This window comes from Cottoperca gobio, chromosome 8 (genome assembly GCF_900634415.1).
Source record: "Cottoperca gobio chromosome 8, fCotGob3.1, whole genome shotgun sequence".
NCBI classification, from domain to species: Eukaryota; Metazoa; Chordata; class Actinopteri; order Perciformes; family Bovichtidae; genus Cottoperca; species Cottoperca gobio.
In genome coordinates, this window is record NC_041362.1 from 20,981,292 (window position 1) to 20,993,700 (window position 12,409).

Sequence of the window (12,409 nt, forward strand, 5' to 3'; positions counted from 1 at the left end):
CAGCCAGTTGTTCGATCCCCGTGTTGTTTAGGTAAACGAACAAACACACACGAGGGGACAGTGTGGTGCTGTATGCTGTCTTCACCTTGCGCCTGCGCTCGAGCCTGTCTGCTGACCTCGCGGTGACTCCTACTCGTGCATTATTCATGAGGCGTGGCCCCGCGGTTCACCCCTATCAGTATGCAGAAGACATTAAGGCCTCGCAAATGCCGATTTAAACGTAAAGCAATCACATGGAACAAAAAGGGAAAAAAGTTCAGTGCCAGCCGTGTGTGTATGTGCTTGTACGGGTGCGTGATTGCAGGGGATAGGGAATAGGTTATCTTCACCATATCCTCACCTATAGCTTCAATTCATAGAATGGGCTTCTATGTAAATATAAATAGGCAACGAAATCTCCGCAAATGATCAAACAGGGAATGAACTAGCCAGTGGACCTTCCCATGCCCGGGTCATCACCCCGCCAATAAACCCACCAAACCCAACAACACACCCCACCTACTCCTACACAAAGCCCGCGACTCTCTCACACACAGACAAACACACCTTTGCAATGAAATGAAAAACGGGCCAGTCGCATTAGTTACTCACCCCACTCATCATCACCAACACACAGACTGTAAAGCCAAACCCAGCGCCATCTGACAGCCTCGACAGGTTCAAAGGAGAAGCAAGCACATAATACACATAATGGTGAGGAGAAGGCTGGAGCTGCCCTGTGTACATAAACGGGAAACAGATGACACACACAGCAAAAAACAAAAGAGGCCATACAGAGCCGCTGCGGCACCTTCCCATGTCACAGCCTCTCTCACTTATCCCGACAAGGAAAGGAACTACATTTGTGTCACGCGTGTCATGTGCAGTCCTTGCGTGTATGTGTGTGTGTTGAGAGGCCGGGGACGTGGGGAGAGGGGGTTTGCTGGTGCTGGTGGGGGTGTTCCTGTATCATCATTAAAAGGAGGAAGTTGATGAAAAATGAAATGTGGAGTTTTTTTGCCTTCCTGTTTACTGAACTGAAACTTCCTCAAGGACCCAGGCGGCTCCTGACACACACACACACACACACACACACACACACACACACACACACACACACACACACACACACACACACACACACACACACACACGAATGTGTGTATCTATGAGTGGGGGGTTATGAACAGTTATATCACACCGGATATACAAAATCCATGTTTGTCGTGCTGAAAAAGAGTCTGTCTAACATACACACATGCACAACACAGTTACGTGTAAGATGATCATAATTATTATTAATATTATTATTGTTTAGTTTTTTTAAATAATGAGATAGGTAATAATTACAGTTCACAAGACAAGCGGTCAAACGGTAGGATAAGTCTGTAAAGTACACAAATATGTAATTTGTGATATTGGGCGATATAAATACATTTGATTTGATCTGATAACACTAATAAACCTTTGTAACGTAGTAAGCCTTATGAAAGCCCCAGAAAAACGTAGGGGACCTTTGCTTTATTGATTTACTGATATTATATATATGACATATTATAATTGTATATTATCTTATGCTATTTAGGTATAAGTAATAACATATGTTTATACCCCATTCGTATAAAATACAGCCTGGAAGAATGTTTTTAGAAGGACAAATTCGAAATGGAAAAGTCAAACGTTTTTGTCTCCATAATTAACCAGAGAATACTTTTAAATAGAAAAGGAGAACATCTTCCTTGATTTGTCCTCCACACTTAATCTATGGAATCCCGAGCCTGCCGCTGAACAGCATTCATGTGAAGCTTGTGAAAAATCATTGTGTAGGCGGAGGGCAGCGCCAGGAATGCCCAGACAGAAAATGCATTGGGTCTGGTCGGCTTCATACGTAAATTGAACATAATAAATGAGAGTTTGAGAGCAGAGATGGACTTCCGAGAGCAGAATCCTCCTCTCTTATTAGCGGGGTGCAGAAGACACCGGATTAACTGTGTGGTTGAGGCAAGGAGGCATACACTCATACGTGAAGTACTCTACATAAACACTGTAAGAACAGGTTAAGTTTAGGGTTACTTGCACTGTGAAGTTCTTTATAAAAAAAAGAAAGGGACATTTAATATTTAATATAAATCACATTACACTTACTTTAAATATAGAAGACAGACATTTAGGGGCAGTTCTTATAATATTATAAAATACCCATATTGTGACAAAGGAAATTTCCTAAAACTAAACCTAGATTTTGACGAAAGATACGCACCTAATTTAAGGTCTACTACTACCTTTTAACTGAGTTTTTAAGGACATCAACGGAGGGATTTGTACTACTGTATATTAAATATGTTGCAAAACCAATCCGGATTAATTGAAAGATACATCTGATTTTTTTTTAAACCGTAGAACCTATTGTCTTGTTTGCCAACGCTGAGAAGCTTCTCCATACTTAGTCATTTGTCGGCCTCTTCAGGGCGCCATGTTGCGGCTTGCCTTAACACAAAACGAGAACTAATAATTTAATTGTTTCATTGTGTCGTAGCTTGTCTGATGAACAGTTTTAACCCGGGGTATTGGCTGATAACTTTCTACCAGTGAGCGGTGACACCGGAGGGATTGAATGTTTTAAAAAAGTTTGAAACTCCACTCGGTATTTACCGAAATATGATCGTCCACACTGACACGAGACATTAAACACTTTACAGGATGGATCTAAGCAATAAGAAGCGAGCGTGCGCGAGTAGTGCACGGCGCCGCGTGACTGGTAGCCGGCCTGTTTGACAGCTCGAGTCCCGCTTCAGACATCACAGGGAAATAGTGTGGAGAGGTAATACAGATATACAGGGTGGGTCTGTGGAAACTGTAAGACACTGTACTGTTAACACTTCCACCTTTTACTCACAACACAGCACATATTTCATTATTATCGTTATCGACCAATAATGGTAAATGTGTGTCTAAATACGGTTTGAAATAGTTTTACTGTTGATTTCAACAGATAAATTATGTGTAATATTCTCAAACACATTGTTGCATATTTTCTTCAATATTACAGACACGGATCCTGTTAGATATTCCTGCTGATCTTAAGTGTTGATACATAGTTTTCAATGTGAGAGTTTTGGAGTCACCAGGCCAAATTAGCACTACTTCCATTCATATTTAATGTTGCTCAATCAGCTGTTTTATATCCACATTGTTTACATGTGTATGTGTTAAATCGTAACTGAAGGCTGAACAATTCCAGTGCGATCAGTGCAGAGCTCTGCTGTCATTGAGAGGATTTAAGCTGTACTGTCACACAGTATGTTTTTGCGATGTGTGAAATCTTCTAGTGCAGTGTTTGCCTGTCATCAGTGTATTTTTCACAGATTACATGGGCGTCCTGCTCTTATAAACAATATCACTAACATTTGGTGTTGTGATGTCTCATGCCTGCGCAGTTAAACGATGTCAATAGCTTCAACTTTATCTGGAAATTCTGTATTAGAGTTGGTTTGGATTGAGTGTTTGTGTGTTTAAATAAATCCACGTTTTTATTTTATCTGTATGGAGTTAATTCTAAAGCCCGAGTGTCAGGCAGAAGTTTACTTTTTTTTAACAAGCTTTTCTCCAACAAAAACAGCTTAAGTTAAACACATATACAGTGTGTGTGTGTGTGTGTGTGTGTGTGTGTGTGTGTGTGTGTGTGTGTGTGTGTGCGTGTGTGTGTGTGTGTGTGTGTGTGTGTGTGTGTGTATGTATGTGTAAACTAATTTGAAAGGATTCTGATGGTGAGCCTTGGGAATGTTTGTACCCACGACGCTATTTTACTCACACCCATCCTGCCTGGAAAATACAAGGGCGGGGGACAAAGATTGTCTCGTGCCCAAGGACGCACATCACCACGGTGCGTGTGTGTGTGTGCGTGTGTGTGTGTGTGTGTGTGTGTGTGTGTGTGTGCGCGCACGATGGCCGTGCGTAAAAGTGACAAGAAGTAACGTACAGTGATATGAAACGTTTTTCCACTCCAAAAAAGCTGCAATGAAAGCCACCAGGGAGGAAATGAAAATTCACTGCACAAAAGAATTGCCACGTTTCCTTGTGATCCAGAAGGAGAGAGAACGTATCAGGTAGACTAGATCCATACCTTTACAAGTCACGTAAACAACAAGCTCTGCTGTGTTGGGTCGGTTCATCAGCCTTCCTTTGAATACATAAAGGCACTCCATGTTCAAATTTAGGAAGGAAGGACCTCGTGGTGGAACCTGATAGGAGTCTTAATGCCATCTTAATGTCTTTGTAACCGCTTCAACGTACTTTGTTTAGTATGTTACACATGCACATGCAGACACACGGATAGACTACACACCGACTGTACGGATGTAAAACACTCTGTGTTTGCTGCCAGCCAGCTCTCCACACTGAAGAGCAAGTCTCATGTGTGCCTGTGCGCAATCATTACGCACGCAATAGAACGCACACATGCATATATTGGGGTTACACACGCTGCATTTCAGTACATCTGTGACGCAACCACAGTCGCGCGGTCCGGACCAGCCACAACAACGAATCTCAAATACAGCCCGTTAATACAGCAGCACAACAGAATGAGTGAGTGACATGGTAATTACAAGCTCCCACCCCCTCCCCGCTCTACAGCCCGCACTCACAGACAGCCTTCAGACACTACTTACTGTGCGTCCTGGCTCTTTCTCTCCATCGGGTTTTCCCAGAGTCCAGAGCGGCACTGAGCGGAGCTCGCCGGGCTCGGCGTGTGAACCGGAGCAGGAGCAGCGGCCGGTTGTAGTGGCCTGCTCTCTCTCTCTCTCACACATACACACACCACCCTCCCTCGCGCGCTGTCTCTACTTTACTGACCCCTTTAGGATCCCCGCTAAGCCGTTAAACCGTCACTTGCTTTCTAGAATGTGAAATATATAGTACATTGTCAACTCCCCAAAACCATAAAACTAACTTTATGGACCCCACGTGACCAGAGGAGAGCCAGTGAGAGGTATCAGTCTGAGGCCTGGCCTGATCTTTACGATCCAACTTGGAGATAAAAACCCTCTTCCGTTTGACATGTAAATGTCAAAGCTACCTTCTTTATATAGTTTGGCCCAAAGCAGAAGGAGGTTAGCTCACCACACACACACACACACACACACACACACACACACACACACACACACACACACACACACACACACACACACACACACACAGGAGGCAGGAGATAGCGGTTGTGACCAGATGAAGCTCGGAGCAGAACCGCTTCCCCCCCTCCCCTCCATCAGCTCAGAAATATAGCCGTGTGTGAGCAGGGAAGCTGAAGCAGCATCAGTCGGTGAGTTTAAAAGTTCAGTTGGTTGTTTACAATGGGAAATCGGGAGAAGGTAACTTAATTTGTCCGGGAGTGGCCTCCGTTAGGACGGAAAAGGGAGGCCGTTTAGATAAAAGTGACCAATTTGTCCTCTGCGGGTTGTTGTCTTTTCAGACTTGGTCAGCAGAGATTGGCCTATGCGTGTGTGTGTGTGTGTGTGTGTGTGTGTGTGTGTGTGTGTGTCTGTGTGTGTGCGTGTGTGTATGTGTGTGTGTGTGTGTGTGTGTGTGTGTGTGTGTGTGTGTGTGTGTGTGTGTGTGTGTGTGTGTGTGTGGATGTGTGTGTGTGTGTGATTGGTGAGCATGACTCTGTCAGGTTGCTGAGTCCCAGGATGTTGTCGACCTGGAAATGTCGCGTTCAGGGTTAAAATGGGGCCTGGAAAATAGACTGCAGGCTTCCGGGCCGATGTTTGATGCAGTTCTGTATTTTCCATCTTAAATCATTTGGTAGGTTCTAAAACTGTTGTGAAAGATGATGTCATTAGACCAGGCTCAGAAATGCGCATACATAATATGTAGATAGTGGTGGAATGCATAAGTGCATGCAGAATTATATAAGAACGTGAATTTTCTGCTAGAATCCGACTCGTCCAAGAGTCAAGAGCCACATAGGTATAGTCAAGCACACTATCCCGGGCTATTTCTCAGCCCGATAGAAGTTAAAATGCGACACGCCGACCTCAGGGTTTGACATCCGACAGCTGATGGACACATATGTGCACATTAAATATATAATATTTACAATAAATCCATACAGGCAACGAGCAAAAATATGCCCAACTGATTTGTCTAAACCAGTTTTCAGCTGAGGACGCAGCTAAGAACCTAGAACCTGAAGACTTCTAAAAGCTTTGGATCGTGTAAGTGTCAAACCCAGTAAAGCCATTTGTGCGCAGTTTGGTATATGAGCAGCTGGTTGAGTCTGTCTGCTTTTCGTGAGTATGGGGAACTTTATTGTTGTTGTTTTTTACTCCAAGTTACAAACAAATACAAAACGCTCATTGGCAGAAAGCTTACAAGCCTTACAGGACGGTAGCCATTTCTCTTATATGTTCACACACTCTCACAAGCCACACACGCACGCATTCAGACACGCACTCACACACGCACACATACTGCAACTACAAATAGCCAACTGGACATTTAAAAATGTCAATATATATCTATATACATCCTTTCTGAAACATGTATCCAATAATTACAATAATAATAACAATAATATACAGTTACACCTTTTTGAGTAATAGAGCTATACACAACATTAGGGTTGGATGGTTTGTTCTTTGACAAACACACACATACGTACACGCCGCACACACACATGCACACCTTCCCTGCTTCCTAAATAAAAATAGGAGCAGATTTGAAAAGCAAGTAACTGACAGAGAGAGAAACTCAAACTAGAAGGCTATACACACGTTATTGGCTGTAAACAACTTACAATAAGAGCTCACATGCTAACATCTCTAGAAAGCACTTTGTCAAATATAAAACATCGCACTTGACACATAAAACGATATTTAGACATTAAACAACAGGTAGGTAGCACGGTTGTAAGGTAGGACGTAAGTAGAAACGTAGTTAGGTAGCATCATTCATCCTTTCCTTTTCTCGACTCCTCTGCTCCGGACAGGTTTTTAAAAACGACGACAACATACAGGAACACTACGTTTTTGTTTTTTACAAGAGCAAGTACCACAGTCATTTTACGCTGTAAAACACCAAAGACCGACATGCCGAACAAATAAAAAGTGCTGCGCTGCTGTACAGTACTCAGCTGATGAGAGGAAGTGTTTTTTAAATCTAGATTTGGAATCTGTTTGTGCACCTTTCTTCATCACCGTCTTCTTTGCTCCATTCTTTGTTTTTCTTCAAGGTTCTTTCTTTTTTTTCTCGACTGTCCCTCTTTTCCCTCCTTTGAAGCTTGGTGGTAACCTTTCCAAAGATATGGACGTGTGGATTTTAAAATGGGTTAATTTTTAGGGTTGGAAGGCGCTGCCTGCAGTGGCGAGGCTCATGCTTTTCAGTTTGTTGTCCTTCTTCCACTTCATCCTCCGGTTCTGGAACCAGATTTTGATCTGCCGCTCCGTGAGGCAAAGTGCGTGCGCGATCTCGATGCGTCGTCGCCGCGTGAGGTACCGGTTGAAGTGGAACTCCTTCTCCAGCTCGAGCGTCTGGTAGCGGGTGTACGCCGTCCGCGCCCGTTTCCCGTCCGGGCCTGTCATATCTGAGGGTTTGGAGCGAACAAAAGGCTGTTAGAAGCCGTGTTTGGATGCACAAACATGTGCCATAAACGGGTTATCATTTAGAAATACACACGAACATGTGAGTGGACACATTTCAATACACTATAATACACCCAGGTATAGAATAAGCACCAATAATGCTCCAAAAATACGATTGATTCACCACATATATACTGGGTCTTCACAAAGGTAATGTTTTCTGCAGATTAGCTGCATGGTATATTGTAGCTACAGGTGTTGATATTATTGTGTCTCCCCTCCCCCCACACACACACGATTCAGAAGGCGGATTTCACTTATAGTTTTATCAGCATGAACTTGCGTAAAGGCACAACACTAGGTGCGTCAAATTGTAATTCTGACAGTAGATTTTCTTGACACATTTTGTTTCTGTCATTTCCACTCCACAGCCTGTACTAAAAGATTTGCTTTCATTTGTCACATTTCTGTTTTCTTTTTTAAACACCCCTCTTCACCATCACCCTCTCTATCCCCCTTTGTACTCCCTCTAGCTCCCTTCGGGGTTTTATTGCCCCGTCCTCTGTCTCACCTCCCTAATAAAGTTCCCACACGTAATAAAGCTTCACTTTTCAAAGGAGCAACAGCCTCCAAAGCCTTCCTGGCCTCTCTTTCTTTTTTGTCCCCCTTTTTTCTTTTCCCACCCGGCTCTGTCTGCGCTCCTCAGCTTGTTGGGCTTTGCTGCCCAGCTTGCCTCTCCCCTGACAGATTTATGACGCTTTTGTGGAATCTGCTAAAATAAAAAAAAGAACGAGAAAATACAGAGGGGGCAACCACCCGGCGTCCCTAGCTTCAACGGGAGGGAAATGCAAAACGAATTTCACCCTGATGCTCTGTGAAAACCCGCGGATACACACCTTCAGCTGGTTAACCAGAGGCTGTCTTGTGTAGTTACGTTCTGATTTCCAAATAAGTGCAACATACTTACGGATATATCCGCTCTGTATCTGTATGAAGGCAAGACGCAACATAAAACAGATACATTGTGTTTCACGGGAGGTTCAAACACCTCGCTGAATGATTTCTGACACTCATATGAAAATATTAAATTGACGCAGTGGAAAAGGCTTCGTGAAACGAAGGACAGAGCAGCCAGTTTACTCATATCAAATCAAAGCAGCAATAAGTCTGCTGAATCTTTAGTGTGTATGCAAAGAGGCACAGCGCACCATGGCTCCCCATGAAGTTTCAACAAGCACTAAACTGTCAGTAACACCAGAGGTCCAAACATATAGCCTACAATCTATTGAGCCAGCATTATGAATATTATCGCCCAACGATACAGAGCCAATACACTGTAAACACAAGAGCTGCATGTACCATGGCTAATGTGCAGCTTTCTCATCCAGGGGAATATTTGTGGTGGCTGAGCCTCGCTGCACGTCGTGTTGCCAGCGGCTGATCCCGCCCGGTCGCCCTCTTGCCTCTGCCCGTTCCTGGGCGGCGGGTTGCTGCCGTGGCCGGCGTCCCGGTTGTGCTGCAACTCCTCGGTCTCAGGCGACGCGTCGTCCAGCTCCGTGAAGTGCTGCGCCGTGCCTCCGCCACCGCCGCCGGAGGAGGTGGAGGACAGGTTTGGAGAGCTGAGATTACCGCTTCCTGGTTGCTCCGAGCGGGGAGACGAGCTCTGGGCGCCCAGTTTGTTGTCTCCACTACCGGGTGACAGGAGGGAGTCTGGCGGAGAAGCGAGGGAGCAGCTGGACGGCTGCCTGAAGCCCGTCTCCGGTGCTGGGGAGTCGAAGCCCCGGGAGTCCCCGACGACCGAGACGCCCCCGAAGTGTCCTCCGGTGTTGGCGGAGCTGCCGCTCCCCCCTCCCCGGTTGGTGACGGTCAGGTCCATGCCATTGTAGCTGTAGCCATAAGAGCCCGTCGCATGGTGCATGTTGGCGGAGGAAGAGTCCCTGTACGTCCCGCCGTTCATTGCGCCGCTGCCGGCTCCATAATTTAGCAGTTGATAGTCGGGGCCATTTGGGTAGCGCCCCGAGAACGAGTTTACAAAGTAAGAGCTCATTTAGGTTGTTTTAGAGAGTTGCAGGCTTACAGCTGAGTACTAAGGGGCGCTTGATTTGTTAGATTTCTCTTGGTCGTTATAACGCGGGTACTTTCAACGATTTATGATGTATTAGTGAATTATGGCGTTGCACTGTACTTCGTTTTTAGCTATGTATGCGCCGTCCAAATATGGGGGTGGGGTGGTGTGTGTGAGAGTGTGTTGGATTGAGGGGTGTGTGCGTGTGTGTGTGTGTGTGAGTGTGTGTGTGTGTGTGTGGTGGGGGAGGTGAGGGGGGAGGTGAGGGAGGAGAGAGAGAGAGACAGAGAGAAGAGGGGGGAGGCGGTCACGTGCTTTTGTTGACCAGTCGTAAATTCTCGCCGATGACTTTGGAGAGGTAATTCATGCTCTGAGGTTTCTAATGATGAAGGGATGGGCGGGGGAAGTTCTCTCTCTCTCTCTCTCTCTCTCTCTCTCTCTCTCTCTCTCTCTCTCTCTCTCTCTCTCTCTCTCTCTCTCTCTCTCGCACACACACACTTTATTCTGCTGCTGGAGGTGCCGGGGGTGAGCTCAGAGCGCCACCTACTGCAGACATAATTTATTGCACTGATTAACAAAGACCGAAATAGAAGGAGAGGGACGAAAGTAGGAACTCGAAAAAGAGTCTTAGAGAGCTGTTATAAAATATTATCTCCCTCTCTCTTCCTGTGAGTGTGTCTGTCATCACTCAGGTCTGTTACCTGAACTTTGCCAGTGACCATAAACCCGTTAATTATGGAATATCTAACACGGCACACAAACCCATAAAATCAGTCTACAATGCTTACACCTTCAGCTGAGAATGCAGGTCCTACGCCCGCCATCAGCCCTACACGGAAATAAATATATAATATATATAATATAATATATAAATATAAATATAAATATAAATATAAATATAAATATATAAATATAAATATAAATATAAATATAAATATAAATATAAATATAAATATAAATATAAATATAAATATAATATAATATAAATAATAATTTAAAAAAAAGACGTGTCAGACTTCACAAATATGAACTTATATTTACTGCCACATTTATGGCAAATGACTTTACATTACTGAGTCATTATGCACTTATGTAGCACCAACACATCTGGGACCAGATACAGTTATGCAATCAGGGCCACGTAAAACAATTTCAGACTCAGACTTTTACTGAAATATCTTTAACAATATCATCGTTATTTACCCCAATAATCCACCTTTAACACGAAACGTTGCCTCATTAACCATATTTATTACAATGTCTTTATAAACCAATTTATTGTTTATATTGTATAATGTTCCCTCTTTGCTGTTGTCATAATCATGTTGAATGCATCATGCATGCATCCTCTCCACCATGGTTATACAAACATTCTGTAGCTTTACATTTAGTTTTAGACAACCATGACTTCAACCAAAATAACTGAACCATTCCCACCAAATCATGCCTGATAAAGAAAGTGAGATTGGCCTGTGCTTCTTTCTTTCTGTCTGCAGCCTCCCCTCCAGCTGCAGAGGAGGAATGTTAAACCTGATCTGTGACGTCCACACTGGATGGAAATCTGCTGATTTATGATTTGTTGATTCCCGGGTTGGGATGCATTTCAGCCAGGGTGCCTCTGTGTGTCTGGCTTTGCGTGTGTGAGTGAGTGTGTATGTGTGTGTGTGTGTGTGTGTGTGTGTGTGTGTGTGTGTGTGTGTGTGTGTGTGTGTGTGTGTGTGTGTGTGTGTGTGTGTGTGCGTCTCACAGAGCACTTGGGTGTGTATGTGTCGTTGTAATTCTCACTCACACATGTACATGCACACAGAACTAGAACACGGGTCAGCGGAATAATTCCAGATCTTTTTGTGCAAAATAATACAAATGTATGCACTCTTTGGGGGACTGCATGTGCATAAATGTGCTCTGGCATGTGTTTGCAGTTTCAGGCCACATTTCACACACTCTAGAATAATCTGGAATATTCTAAAGTAACCTGGCAAAATAAAACGACGGCAGAAGGAAGCAACAGGATGCTACACGTGCACAAAACAGAAGTCATATGTATTAGTTTACTCACTAGAGTTTTGATATCAATACTAAATCACCGTGAAAGCAGGCCGAGGGTCTAAAAGCACATCAGCCAAAGTGTGCCAGAAATGGCCAGTAAACCGCAGGGACGATGAGTAGGAGGCACTGACCCAGTTGGCTCACACTTCTGAACACACTCCCCTCGTTATATATAGATACCACCACACTGAATATGCGTGCCTTGAAACAGCTCGCTGACCACTCTGTCCCAAACAAATTCTACAGTTTCAGATAAAAGGTTTAAGGGGCTACGTATTTATTTGGATTTTAAAAACTTCAGAATTTGTCATTTTTGTGCTGGATTGTATTTCTCATAACTGTTGCATTTTTGGTGTCATAATAACATTTTGTTAGCCACAGTTTGCTCTACGGCTGTGATGATTGACAGGATTGATCAGGTTTGAGTTCCTGTTGAGCACCTTCCGAACCTGCTTCTACTCAGATTGTTCATGGATACAATCATCCATTAAATAGCAGCATATTATGTCATATATTGCATAAATTTGAGCGCAATTTATTGCAATCTCTAGACTTCTTAAATCCTCCGTGCAAGCTGCGCATAGATGTCAAGATCTCTGTTTTGGAGATAAGTGAAGTTGAAATGTGACAGATGTTGTCTAGTGCATGGTCTAATGAAACAGTTTCAAACTCTTGCTGAATCAACTCAGAAAGGCATATGATAAAACAAAGCTTCTTTTCACAACTCCCAATA

General features: G+C 43.9%; 1 protein-coding gene across 1 annotated transcript; it reads right to left on the reverse strand.

Annotated features, from left to right (window-relative positions):
• Positions 1-6,267: 6,267 nt before the first annotated feature.
• On the reverse strand, positions 6,268-9,802 carry hoxb5a (homeobox B5a). Its single transcript, XM_029437153.1, has 2 exons — positions 8,922-9,802; positions 6,268-7,564 (listed from the first exon to the last, which is right to left on the reverse strand). The coding sequence occupies exons 1-2, from the start codon at positions 9,607-9,609 to the stop codon at positions 7,317-7,319; spliced, it is 936 nt and encodes a 311-aa protein (XP_029293013.1). The 5' UTR covers positions 9,610-9,802; the 3' UTR covers positions 6,268-7,316.
• Positions 9,803-12,409: the final 2,607 nt, after the last annotated feature.

Bases quoted from the DNA above. Each gene is read 5' to 3' on its own strand.
- hoxb5a (XM_029437153.1), bottom strand. From the start codon at position 9,609: ATGAGCTCTTACTTTGTAAACTCGTTCTCGGGGCGCTACCCAAATGGC. The intron at 7,565-8,921 runs GTACATGCAGCT...CCAAACCCTCAG, and splicing joins AAAGCTGCACATTAGCCATG to ATATGACAGGCCCGGACGGG.